The 14,159-nt window shown below is 40.8% G+C and overlaps 1 protein-coding gene across 1 annotated transcript in view; it reads right to left on the bottom strand.

The window, feature by feature from the left end:
• Positions 1 to 4,811: 4,811 nt before the first annotated feature.
• The window catches only part of KIF26B (kinesin family member 26B), a 429,471-nt gene continuing 420,123 nt past the window's right edge, over positions 4,812 to 14,159 (bottom strand). The window contains exons 13-15 of the mRNA XM_032801064.2: positions 12,732 to 12,934; positions 11,423 to 11,573; positions 4,812 to 9,240 (exon numbers count right to left, since the gene is read on the bottom strand). Coding sequence (XP_032656955.1) covers positions 9,092 to 9,240; positions 11,423 to 11,573; positions 12,732 to 12,934 — 503 coding nt within the window. The 3' untranslated portion in view covers positions 4,812 to 9,091. The remainder of the gene's footprint in view (positions 9,241 to 11,422; positions 11,574 to 12,731; positions 12,935 to 14,159) is intronic.

Below are 14,159 nucleotides of genomic sequence, written 5' to 3'. Positions count from 1 at the left end.
TTGAATATGTGGTCCTGGTACGTGACTGCAACCCCTCACAACTGAATGTTATTCAGTAAACCAGCCCTCACCGCCCCTTCAACCTGTATGCAGTGATATAGCACATAAAACTGGTCAGTCCCATAGGAAAGAGGAGGATTTTAAAGAGGAAACCATTAGCAAAATAATGTAAAAGCATAAATGAAAAAATGTCCTGCCTTAAGTATAGACTTTTAAACAGCTCACAACAGCAGTGTATACATGTCTCCAAGCAGGTCTCTGACTGTTTCCTTTCCCATTTTCTAAGTGCAGGACCACACAGCATGGGGTGCATTCATTAGACAGTACCCAGTGACTGTGCTTCAAAACCTGCTCCAGAAAACTAAACCACATTCCTGCTGGGTGTGTGAGACGTTCCCTGAAGGACACTGAGGGAAAGGTACTGAGTTTCAAAGGCAGTTTTGGAGAGTGTTTGTCAGTACATTCATCTGTGCCTGGCACCTTCATCGCTCAGAGTAGGGCTCTTGACTGCTAACCTCACACTTGTGTTTACACAGTACAGCAGGATTCTGCTCTTTGGCCTAAGGGAAACTGACATGCCCAACAGAGAAAGAGGAGGCAGCGCATAGCTGTGAATTTCTTCTAGATTCTCCTTCGCTCCTCGTGGATCTTGATTCCATAGCCCCCTAATTATGTGAGGAGTCTTACCTGCATGATCCAACGGACTTGGAGGGGACTGCTCATGTGAGCAAAGGTAGTGGGGTTAGGCCCCAGGTTTGTATTTTCTGTCTGCTGCTATTCATGGTGCTGTACTACGTAGTTATTTTTCTGGTCTTTCAGTTCCTCCAACACCAGACTTGAGGGATCTGTTTCTTAGGCTATGGCTACACTTGAAACTTCAAAGTGGCACTGATTACACTGAGGCTTTACATTGCAGTATCTTGCAGCACTCAGGGGGGTGTTTTTTTCATACCCCTGAGCATGAAAGTTGCAGCGCTGTAAAGCGCCAGTGTAGCCATGGCCTTAGAGAGCGTCTAGGTGGTAGAACTAGTTGAGAAAGGTGTTTTCACTCTCTCTAACCATAACATCACAGCATCCTGTGGGTTAAAAAACAAACATTCCCCTGACTCCATAAAGAAGCCTTTCATTCCAAGGAAGATTTCCTGGGCTGGGAAGCACAAGTACCAATAAGATAAAAGTAAACATTTAATGCCACTATATTTTGACAATATGTTTCACACCTCATATACCACAAAAGGCAAGAGATTTTAGCCAGCAAAACAGTTAACTTTACATTTTTAATGGCAAATGGCTCAATGTATTCAGATATGATCAGCTTGCAAATGGTTGCGACCTTCTGCATTCTTAACTTGTCCTCATGCTGTCTGTTTCATCTTTCCATTCTAATAACATTTAGCTGATAAAATATATATCTGCTACTGTTCCATCTTCCTATGGACATTTCCATTCTTAGGCCCGGTATAATTTCAGTATTTATCGGCTTGTCCACTCCACAACCCAGTTATATAACACTGTCACTATGAGAAAGAACATATGGATTCAGCAAATATACACTTCAATGCATAGCACTTAGATAAGCATTTCCAACCATGATGTGTAAATAAATTATAAAATACAAGCAACTCTATAAAACAAGAACATCCTGAGTTTACAAATAAATTATATCCTTCATACCTAGAATATGATGTGGATGTTAATTAGTTACCAGCAGTTTCAGCTACCGGAAAGGAAGGAATTAAAATTTAGAAAAGTTAATATTTATGCACACATAACGTGTGTGTGTGTGTTATATGTAAATACCCACACATACACACACATGCTCTATAGGGTGAATACATCCATATATAGAATATACGTAATATAGGTATAGCTGAAACTGCCTCAAGCACCATTTTATTACCATTATTATAAAGTATGCTCAATATCTGAGTAGGACCACTCAAAGAATGTTTGTTCTGGGAGTGTTTTGAAGTTAGTTTCAAAGATTATCACCCATATCTAATGTTTTGCTTTGAATATTTTGTCTCCTAGATAAAACAGAATCACACCAACTTCTCCTGCTGCTTCAAAATCACCTACCACCTTAAATGATCAGCCTGAAGTCCACATCATCAATAGGCCTGAGCTGCTCTCAGTGAAATCAGTGGATGATTTATTGACTTCAGTGGGAGCTAGATCAGAAAAGGTTGCTTTTCTATGACACTTTTTTTTAAAACTGATTTGTTTTCTGGAGAAGGGAGAAAGAAGACCAGATAGTGTAAATAAAATGGTTTATTATTTTCTAGGGTGCATGTGGCTATTCAAGGTGCTCAGATAACCCCATGGTGAGTGCAGTATAAATGGAACAGACAGGGATTAGTAACCATGAGGTGACAAATCATTCATAGTCTGGTTTGCTGGAGCTGCTTTGAAACTTGTTTCAAACCCTAAATACAGCGCATCAGCCAGGTCTGGTTGAGTGCTACGCCATAGGCCATTTTACTGGCAAAAAAACAAACATTAAAATAACATGAAGTTACTGCGCGTATTGCGTATTGACGTCCATGGCAAAAAAACCATTGATTTCAGTAGGAGCAGGATTTTTTCCCTAAATTTGTGCCTTTATTCAAGAGGACAGAAACAGATTGAGGTAGATAAGAAACAAGGAAAATCATCCATCAGATCATGTATGAAATCATATGCCCACCAATCCATCAAATGAGAATTACTTCCATCATCCCAAACTTCTTTGCAGCCTCAAAAGCCACCATGGCTGGCTCCAAGCACCAGCGCAGTAAGCAGGTGCCTGGGGTGGCCAATGAAGAGAGGCGGCACATTCAGCTCTTCAGCAGGAATTCAGCAGAGGGGGGGACCCGCCGCCCAATTGCCGCCAAAGAATGAAGTAGTGTGGTGGAGCTGCTGCCGATTGCGGCTTTTCTTCCCTCAGCTGTTTGGGGCGGCAAAAACCCTGGTGCTGGCCCTGAAAGCCACCCAAATCTGTCCCCCAAACACAGATCTGCTAAACCAGTGGTTCGCAACCGGGGTACCCAGAGGTCTTCCAGTGGGTACATCAACTCAACTAGGTATTTACCTAGTTTTACAACAAGCTACATAAAAAGCACTAGCAAAGTCAGTACAAACTAAAATTTCACACAGTGACTTGTTTATACTGCTCTGTATACTATACACTGAAATGTAAGTACACTATTTATATTGCAATTGATTTGTTTTATAATTAGATGGTAAAAATGAGAAATAAGCAATTTTCAGTAATAGTGGGCTGGGGCACTTATGTCTGATTGTGTAAGTGAGGAGTTTAAGTGGGGGTGTAACTTGGGGGTACTCAAGACAAAAGAGACTCCTGAAAGGGGTACAGTAGTCTGGAAAGGTTGAGAGCCACTGTTCTAAACCATTGATTTAAAAGACTCATGTTTACTATAAAAGCAGCATTCACCCACAAAAGCTCATGCTCCAAAACGTCTGTTAGTCTATAAGGTGCCACAGGATTCTTTGCTGTTTTTACAGATCCAGACTAACATGGCTACCGCTCTGATATGTTTACTATATTCAATCTGCTACAAGTCAGAGGCTTAAGGTTACTATTTTACAAGTCATCAGACAAGCTTTATCTTACTGGAGAGCAAAGACTGTACACTAGTGCTTTGTAAGATATCTGACCTTAAAGCCATGACACCCTGATATATAAAAAAACCTCTTTTGGATCATTTTTGTAGGTTTTAAAATTTCTGTCACTCGGGGGCCTCAACGTGGGAATTAAGGCAGCCTGGTTTTATGGGTTGAAGAATAGGTGGCAAAAAATGGGACCAATTAACGTTTCATATCAAAGTTTTCTATAAAATGTGGCAAGTTGGTGAGTAGCGTATTCCTTACGTACGTCTTCGCCATTTGTGAACAACCAGGCGCCAAAACCTTTATACTACCATGCTTCATCACATCATGACTCTGTCATATCAGTCTGCCTGGGTGAATACACATTTCCTTATTCCATTGTTGCTTTTAACCCACAAAAAAGCAAAATCAGATCCATTTGTAACAAGTGGGCCATGGCTTTCAAGTGTCACAGAGTTCAGACTGCAGGTTTAGGGTTACAGTTGCTATTTTTGAATGCACCATGTTATGGAATAAATATTAAAGACAGACAGACACGGGCTACACCACTTATTCCTATGCAGAGAGTTGGAAGAAAAGACCCTTATGAGCTTTTTATGCATCTCTCATTCACAGGAAAATGATATCGTAGTTGGACTTCCTAATCCTCTACCATTTTCCTAGTTAGAGGGTTCAGAGTTACAGGCAAGACTCACCAGAGAGTCCTTGCAGAATCAAGCTGTGTCACACGAGGAGAGGAAAGAAAAGAAGAATCCTCTCCATTTCTACCGCTGGCAGTGCAGTAAGTCAGTGGGCACTTGAAGAAGCTAAGGAGATTTATTCTCCTTTTCCTTAACCAGTTTTTACACAGCTGTAACTCTAGTGACTTTAATGGAGTTGCTCTTCTGTTATACCGCTGTAGATGAGAGGTGACTCAGGCCCATTAGAACCACACAGTATTGCTTTAGGAAAGTACAGAACCAGTATCAGTTTTTGCTTACATTTCCTCCCCGTAATCCTTGCTTACAGCCTAAGTTCTCTCTAAGTTGCGCAGCTGGGCAGCCGCCCAGCAGGCTATCAAGTGCCGTACACTTCAGGTGTCACTCTGCCCTCACCCCGCCTCTGGGAGCCTCCTGCTTGAACGGGTGAGGTCAGGGTGCTGATGTCAGAATGTTCCCCCCGGCCCTTGTACCCCATCTCCACAGAGTTGGGGGGGAGACACACAACAGGGCTCAGGCCGGAGGGAGCTTGCTGCCAGCTGCTGCTGTGTCTGAACGTGCCCGATCTACGTAAAGGGGCAATGCAGGTCTCTCTCTCTCTCTCATGCACACACTCTGTCTTTCACACATACTTGTATAGTGTTGTTGTTACTACTTGATACTTCTTTTAAAGTGTTATTTTCGTTTTTAGACTGGTCTATGCATTTCATTTTTATTTCTCTCTTCGCTTACATTTAATTCTGAGAGTTCTAAAATGCCTAACCTGTCCTCGTTGGAGTAATTATCCCCATGGTAACTTTTTAAAATATATATTTTATATCTAGGTTTTTGGTTTCTACGGGTGGTGCACATGCACACATTACCTCGATATGCTGCACACGGTGGGGAAAAATAGCAGGAACATTGCGTATATCTGAATGAATTATTCAAAAATACTGGGTTTTCCATAACAATTGCTGTGCTCTCCAGTATCTGAAGTGATCATTCCAGCCTTCCACAAAGTCCTCTCCTATTTGGATCTCAGTTTTTAATGTGGACCATTATTATAGTACATAGGGGACCAGATGAAGTGTCCACATTCAGATCAGATTCAAACTCCCCCAGAGTCAGGGGTTTTCAGGACTGATTTTGATTTGAATTCATTTTTAAGAAAAGGAAAGCCCTCGTCTGATCTTACCCACACAAACATAAATAAATAGGTAGTGGAGGTACATGAGTGTAAGTGATTTCAGAATTAGACCCAAAATGTCTTATCCTTCCAGTGCCAGGGACAGCCATGGCAATGCAAGCCAGTACCTTGATGTCTCTTTCAGTCCTCACTTAGAAACCTGAAATTAGAGAACTGTGACCACCTCCCATTCACGTTAATGGAATATTCACTTTGAAACTTAATTACAGCCAACATTGGCTGGATGTGCTTCTCACATCTTGTCATTCCATTCATTTGAAAAGATGTTCCAGTATGCAAGTCCTGGTATTCTATTAAGTTGCACATGGAGAAGTAAGATACTTCCTATTGTCTTTCTTTTAAAATCAAGTTAAGAGTAGCATTTATGTTGGCACCTGCTAAAAAGTGTGGGGTTGCCAGGGTGCGGCTTGTAGAATTTTGGAGTATTCCAGTAATAAGGTAATAAATATTTCTGAATGATCCATTTTGTATCCTACAATGATATCTGAAATATAAAAAGAGGCAAGTGAATTCCAAAATAAAAAGCTATTTTCACCCAGGCAGAAATTCTGCAGTGTCAGATGTAAAATTGAGGCAGATTTTCATTCCCCTTTATGCATTAATTCTCAAAAGTACAGTAGTAGATCTTGAAGCAGGCCCATACATGCCCAGGCCCAGAAATGACTATATATTTTAGCATGCAATACTGATGTGTGGTGGAATTGTTAATCCTCATTAAGTAAGTCTTTGCACCATAAGAAATATTTGTAAGCTCTGTGATTACACTCTGTAAATAAATAGTACAATAGGCCAAATTTATCCTTGATGTAACTGCACTGACTTCATGGGAGCTACATGAAGGATGAATCTGGGCCATTGTGACTAACAAAGTTAAGCTAGTACATAGTATATCATTTAAAAGGATTGCTAGAGATACCTTCAAGCTCCACAGAGCTCTTCTTCAGAGCTGGAAACTCAGATCTGAAAAAGAGCTCTGTGGAGCCCAAAAGTTCATCTCTTTCACCAACAGAACTTGGTCCAATAAAGGACATTACCTCAACGCCCTTGTGTCTCTCATATCCTTCATGGCTACAGCAATACTGCAGACATGTTAGATAAATGGGAGACTTCTTTGTAATGTCTTAGAATCTACAGCTCTAACACTGCTAAACATATGGTCATAGCATTCAAGACAGTGACTTCCATGATCACTGAGCCTAAATATTGCAGGTAACCCAGACTGTACTATGGAGCTGACACTGTGCGCACCCAGTTTATGATAAATGATGTACAGAAGCTTAAATCCATACAAGAGATCTTCAAAATGTGACAATATGTGAAAGTTTGGGGACCAAAAGGCCAGTACAGTCTATTCACCAAGTCAGAGGTCAGGTATTAACATGTTCTGTGTGTTTACTATTTGCCGACTTATCACCTTGTTTACATCCAGTATTTGCTAGCATTTAACATACTGCTTTCTATTTGTAATCTGTCTGTAGCTCCCTAACACTACTGTATATACACAAGATACCAACATCATGCAGCTTGTTTTCAACTGAGGAATAATTATGCTTCCCAGCCATTCCCTGCTCTGTGTTTGATGAACAGAGTTTATGCAAATGCATAAAGCTAGAGCAAAACAACAGAATAGCTGGGATTTCATATGCACACACATTAGGAGTCTCCAGTTTATGAAATCCACAGTAATTGTTTCATGCGCATGGGCAGAGTTTTCTGTTATTAATCCTTTGCTTAGTGCCATCAGTTTGCTTGATGCATTACAAACAAAGGGCTTGATGTTGTCCATGTCCTGTATGTGTCCAGGAAGCATCAAGCCCACAAAGTCCTGAGTCCCAAGGAGCTTTCAGCCTAAGGCCCTGATCCTGGAAAGAGCTCTATGTAGGTGGGCCCCTGTGCCCGCGTGAAGTTCCTTCGGTGGGCTCTGTGCAAAGGTCCCCTTGCATGAATCAACAGAATCAACATCCAAACCTGCACCACTGAAGTCAATGGGAACTTCACCATGGACAATAACAGGCCCACAGGTAATACACTAATAATGTTATCTAGGAGGTATTATATATAACTATTATATATAGAATGTGACTGAGTTTCTAAAGCAGTGATTAGAGGCATATTGGAATATAGGTTAAATTCTGCCCTTATTTTCTCCCAGATAACTCCACTGATAACAACAGGTTTGCCCGGGTGTAACCGAGAACAGAATTTGTGTGCGCTTATTTCAATAAACAAAAAAGACCGTGCCAAATAATTCAATGTGTTATAAAATGGAAGTGCTCATATATGCATTGAAATAAATACAACAGCATTTCTTTGCACATGCAGAGCTGGGACCCATTGACATTAGTGGGGCTAAGATTTGGCACTTAATTTGGTATGGAAAGTGACAGATGCCCTGTGCCCAAAATGCTGTGTCCACTCATTTATAATGTGTTTTTATTTCTTGAGCAATTACAGCTGAGCAGAGCATGTGCCCCTGAGTTATAGGCATGACTGTGGAATGGTCCATCACAAAAAAAGCAGATGAAAAATGTTTTAAAAATGGGATAACTAAATGTCACCAGATATTTCATCCCCTCCCCCTGAAAAAAATCATTCAGTTTTGGACTGGTAAGCATGAGAACCTCAGTCTAAAGAGTAATTTTCCAGAACGTTATTAGTACCTGAAAATAGGGGGTTGAGAGGACAGTGTCTCGTCAACCATAACTCTGGCATCACCAGTACAAGGCTAAGAGTATATCAGAAAGGAGAAAAAATGGTAGAGTTCCAGCAAATGAAATGCATATTGCAGTAGTTGCTTTGCAATAGTTTTCTTTCTCCTCTTCCATAGTACCATGCAAAACTCTACCCCAACAGCAATAGTCACAATGTTCTTTAACAGTTAAAACATTTTAAGAGCAAAGAGGGTGCAATCTAACCTCACTCCTGCCAGAAACAGTTTTCGAACCATCTGGGAGAGGTAATGTTCTCTTTGAGTGGCCTTACTCCAGTAACGATAAAAGACAGTTAACATTTATTCATATGTTGTACTGATTAGGAAATATCTCTACAAACACAAGTTACTTAGAAACAGCAAGTCTGAAATAGGAGAAAACACCAAGAGAAAAAACAAGCTGTAAATACATTTAAAAAATGTTTGATTTTGTTTCCTTTGACTAGCACCATATGTACACAAGAAAGTATGAACATAAATGTTTGGATAATAAAGATTTGCAAGGCACTTAAATAGTCACTCTCTGTAATATTTTTTTACGAAGCTCTCAACAGCAGTCCATCCTACAACCAGCCTTTCCCCTCCCTCAGCTAACACAGGGGAAGAAGTCACTTCTGCCAGCAGTTCTTATTTACAAACATATCCTTAAAAGTGCTCTTTCAGGCTAGGAAAATCGGCATCCTTACGTCTCCGCGTTGTTGCATTCATCACATATTTGTTGTTTTTTTTTAATACTATTCTTCAGTGTTATAAAGAAAATCTCTTCTCTCTCACACGGTCAAAACTTGACACCAACCTTCATCCTCATTCTGTTGTCTTTGGGGTGCTGTTTAAAAGGAGCAGGAAGGGGGGGTAGTAGTTTGAAATTTTCTCAAGCTTAGTCCTTTATCGACGTCTGGAAGTGATATCGAAGCAGGTGATCATCATGAGGTGAGCCTTGCAGAAGTTGACGCGGTTTTCCAGACGCTCAGTCACGCACTCCAGGGCCTCCAAATACTCCAGGGAATCCAACTCGAATACCTGCTCCAGGTCAACTGAGAGAGAGGAAATAAACTAGTGGGGACAGTGGACAAAACCCAGCACAGATTACTGGGACAGATAGGTCTGACCCAAGCCTGTTGTATACATTATCAACTCTAGGTTTGCATTTTCATTTAAAGCTGCATTTCATATTCAGTGAGTGTGAAAATAGTACAGTAGCATATTAAATATTAAGAGCAGTTCCTTCATGTAGTGTCATGCTCTCCTATCTGCTCCAGAATCACTGATTACTGTCGTCGTACCATCTTCACAAAGCCATATGCTCTCCCCCAAATACTCTAACAACCGCAATGCTCACTGTAAGTACTTTCCATTGACTGGTCTGAGGCATGGATGTGTGCGTTTCACTTTCCACGTTAACTTTTGGTCCCGTATGAAATATGCAGGTAGATCCCCATGGAACCAGATTCAGAACTGATGTGTAGGGTAAGTTAGACCCATGTACATTGATTTAGTCCCCCTTATACTCAGGCCCTGCCTCAGTCCACCCCATTCAGCACATGTGCTTAAGTCCCACTGACTTTCGTAAGTGCTTTGCTGAATAGGGATAGATTTAGACTTAGCCATGTGCTTTGCTGAATTTGGGGCCTTACACTTTTATGCTTTGAATCCCCTAGACCTACTTACACCTGTTTTCCCCATTGGTAAGTGAGTGTTACATGTTGGAAAGCATATGTTAAAGTAGGTTGTGGGCTAACTTAACTTGCAATATTTTATGGCTCCTAAGCACATACATTAAGAGAGCTTGGATTCCCTTGCACAAAAGTAGTGTAGGTGAAGGTAGATCTGAGGGAATCTGGCTAATCTCCATCACCTAAACATCACTCCTAAAGTCTGGAGTCTGTACGATGCTTGAGGATTGCCTTGTTTCTCAAATGGGAAATGGAAGCAATGGAGCAAATGACTAAGTGAATGTTGATCTGGGCAAACTTCCAGTGGTCACCTTTAAAACTGTTCGTATGCCCTTGGTAACTAGATGACATTTCTACAACTGTCACAAGACTCCCACTTGCAAGTGTACCAAACACTGCAAATTCTGGGATAATGTTATCTGCTGCACTTATCAAAGGGAAAATTAGAACTTTTCAAAAGCAACTGCTGCAACGAAAGTCCCATTGGCTTGTAACGATTACATGTAACAACTGCCCCTAATAAAACTGGATTCAATTTTTTAAAATACACATAGATATAGATGCAGACACACACACACATCTACCCCTACTGTGTTAGGATTTATAGTGTAGACATAGCTTAAAGTTTGCGTATCTTTGTCAGCCTCGCTCCTTAGTGTAGATGCAGCATATGCCAACAGAAGGAATTTTTCTGCTGGTGCAGGAACACTGTCTCCCCTAACGATGTCAGACACTTTGACAGAAGCCCTCTTCTATCAGCACAGCTGCGTCTACACTGGGGGTTTTGTCAGCATTGTTATGTCACCGGGGGTCTGGTTTTTCACACCCCTAACTGACACAGCTATGCTACTATAAGTTTTAAGTGTAGACCAAACCTGATCGTCACTCATCTACTTGCAAGTGTTGATTTTTGCATGTTCATTGCAATTCTTTTAATCTTTTTCTTCTAGGCTTTTACTTTTATTTATTTAAGTCCTCCTTGGTTTGAGGCTAGAATGGTGAATTCCTTTTAAGACAAAATTCTATGAACGTCAGCCATTTCCAGCTATAAATAATTGACCAAATTAATCCTGGATGCAATTCCATTAGAGTCAAAAGACAAATTTGCTTCATAGTGTTATTTGGCAGAAGGATAGTAGATTTATTATAATACACATTATACACTCAGACACATGTCTGAGGCCAAAAATTAAAAAATAAATAAATTTAAAAATCTCATTTTCTGAAGCTGTGGACTGAGACACATGAGCGTTAATCTGGCAATGGCAATATTCACTATTACAATGCTGTACCATTCCAGTATTCAGCTCCTGGGCGCATAGGATTGTTCAGCTCAATTGTCAACATTTAATAGGAATTATGTGGAAATAGTTCTAGAAATACAGTCAGTCTAAACTCTGGCCCCTAGGTCACATCAATCCAATTTAGTTTACAAATATACTAGCTCACATCACAGCCTCAGCATCAGTCAATCTTCCTGCTTCCCCTCAATGAAATAAACCCAGGGCACTTATGAATACAGGCAATAAAATGAAGCCCTTACATTCACTAAGCCATTTATTAGGATCCAGCATCAGGTACTGTTTGGTCACCTCCAGTTCCCTCATTAACCACTCGTACTTGGCCCTGACCTCAGCAATCCTCTGCTGGCGATGCTCCAGGATTTTCAGCTTGGCATTGAAGCATATCAGCTCCTGCAAATCAGGAAAAAGGAGAAGGGAAAGAATAGGAGAAAAGGGGAAGAAAAATCCATGCTGGATTTAGTCAATTTTCCAGTCAATAATAACCACAAACCACTTAACATGGAAACAGGTAAAGTCACTGGCCAGAATAATAGGCGGTTTTAGTTTTTGTTCGGTTGGTTTGTTTTTTGTTCTTCTCAAATGAGGCTAGGATATACAGACAGAGCAGCAAAAGCTAATAATAGCTATAATTTATTAATAATGGGCAACATCTTGAAATCCAAATTAATTCAAGCAAAAAAGTTGCTACAATTCATTTCATTAGAAGTTTTTGTTTGTTTTTTGAGTAAGAACATCAGGATTTGACCAAACAATTAAGCTCATCAGAGAAGGAAATCCATCTCCAGCTGTATTAAACCACGATGCATATCTATGTGCTATGTAAGTAATAGATCCAATATTACAATTCTATAGTAAAGAGCTGATAAAAATCCAATTTCAAAAATGTTCAACAACAAAGGAAACGGTTTTGTGAACATATATGCATTTTTGACAAACTAATAAATTATAATTAATACTTGTATTTTGAAAGCATCAGATATTTAGGGTGCTGAACAACAATTTAAAATAATGTACAATCTAACTCATTATGAAACAATAAAACAAACCAAGAGCAGCCAAATAATGTGACATAATTAAAAAAGGATGGGGAGTGTCGTAGACAAAGGTTAAGAGAGATTATCACAGAAAACTCCATAGCTGGTGTACATGTAGCTCCATCTACTTCAAAGGTGCTTCACCAATTTACACCAGTTGAGGATCTGACTCTTAGACTTTCCAGATGCTTTCTAAAAGATGAGAAGAATGAGCATGGAAGGATGGTGGGGGAGAGTAAATTCTGCACCTAAGAGCCACAATGAGCAAAAGCACAATCACCCACTCTCAAACAGAGATGATGGCAGGGTACAGAGGTCAATCAAGATGAGGATCATTGAGCAGGTGACAGGCATACATGGAAGTTTCTGATTAAAAAAAAAGCAAGCTTGGTTTGCAGCTGCTCATCTATGAGCTTCAAGTTTCGTTTATTTGGAATCTGATCCTGTGAGATGCTGAGCAGAACCCAGAAGTTGCTTACCACCTTTCAGAATCAGTCCTTTGAGGTGCACTCACCTTGCTATCCCCTCCTCGTCGCCGTTGGAGTCTCTCCACATCATCTATCTCATAGACTTTGATCTCAAAAGGTTCACCCATCCCTCTCTGTGCACTTCGCAGTGGGCCATCTACCCAACGGACCCCTGGGCTGTTGGCAGGTTTCCTTACCGGGGAGGTTGCATCAAGTGACAAAGTCGGTATGAGTCTTCGTCTCTGAGAACCTAAAGAATACGTGAATTGTCAAGTTATGTTAGCATAGTTAGTTCCTCTCATTTCTGCTCCTTCTCCAAAATAGACCTCTACACACATGTAATATATTCAACCCTCTTAAACAGAAAGCGGTAAGAGAGAGAGAACCTGAAGACATGAAGGATTGGGTTGGTTAACTCTGAACATAAAGCACCAAGTCACTAAGACTCAGTACATGAGATGGCCCCAGTTTGCAAACACCTCTGTGCATGCTTTACTCGTGTGTGTACATTTAGTGGCGTGCAGAAGTTTTTGCAGCAGGATCAGGGTCTGCTGGTGAAACTGGCCTAACATGTTCTACTATGGTTTTACCAGGGGTTCCCTTGACTGATGTGGATTGATTTTTTTTCTCTGGGAACAATGCTAGCCAGCCCATGCCATAGCCTGCCCCCATTAGGGAATCTAAATCACTTTGGGGGACAATTTTAAATGGCTGCCAACCTGCCCTTTGTGCCAACTTCCATGAAAAGGCAACCAGTGTAGAACTATGCCTGCAGCAATTGTGCTCTAATTTGGTTATCACCACCATAGCTTCTATGCTAGAATTTTTCCAGAAACTCTCTCACTGGTCACTCGCACCATTGCAGCTGCGGCAGCGGTAGGAATGACATAGTAATACTCAGTACTGCATGGTGAGAGGGCATAGCGGTTCAAATACCAGCAGTTCCCTGCATACGGTTTATGTTAGTGGCACCACTGCTGGTGAGGTCAGTGCAGCGGTTGAAGAGTTTTAGAAAAATGGCCAGTATAGACAAAATTGATGCAGTGTGGAAAGCATCTACTGTGCTACTAATTGCTGTAAATATGGTGCTAGCCTAATGGTGAAAGAAAGCAAGAAAGGTGTGTGTATAGCAGTGGTTCTCAAACTTTTGTACTGGTGACCTCTTTCACAGAGCAAGCTTCTGAGTGCGACCCCCCTTATAAATTAAAAACACTTTATGTATTTAACACTATTATAAATACTGGATGCAAAGCGGGGTTTGGGGTGGAGGCTGACAGCTCGCGACCCCCCATGTAATAACCTCGCAACTTGAGAACCCCTGGTGTACAGGCTGATGAGAAACAGAGAGAGAGACTTACACAAACAGAGGGAAAAAAACCGTTATATTTTTCTTCCTGACTTAATACAGTAAAAGAGACAGATGGGGTTTGGGGTGGGGGGAGAAGGAAACATGGTTGGTTTATTTTCGAGCTGAC

Source organism: Chelonoidis abingdonii, chromosome 3 (assembly GCF_003597395.2).
Source record: "Chelonoidis abingdonii isolate Lonesome George chromosome 3, CheloAbing_2.0, whole genome shotgun sequence".
NCBI lineage: Eukaryota > Metazoa > Chordata > Testudines > Testudinidae > Chelonoidis > Chelonoidis abingdonii.
This window is presented reverse-complemented; position numbering and strand designations above follow the sequence as displayed.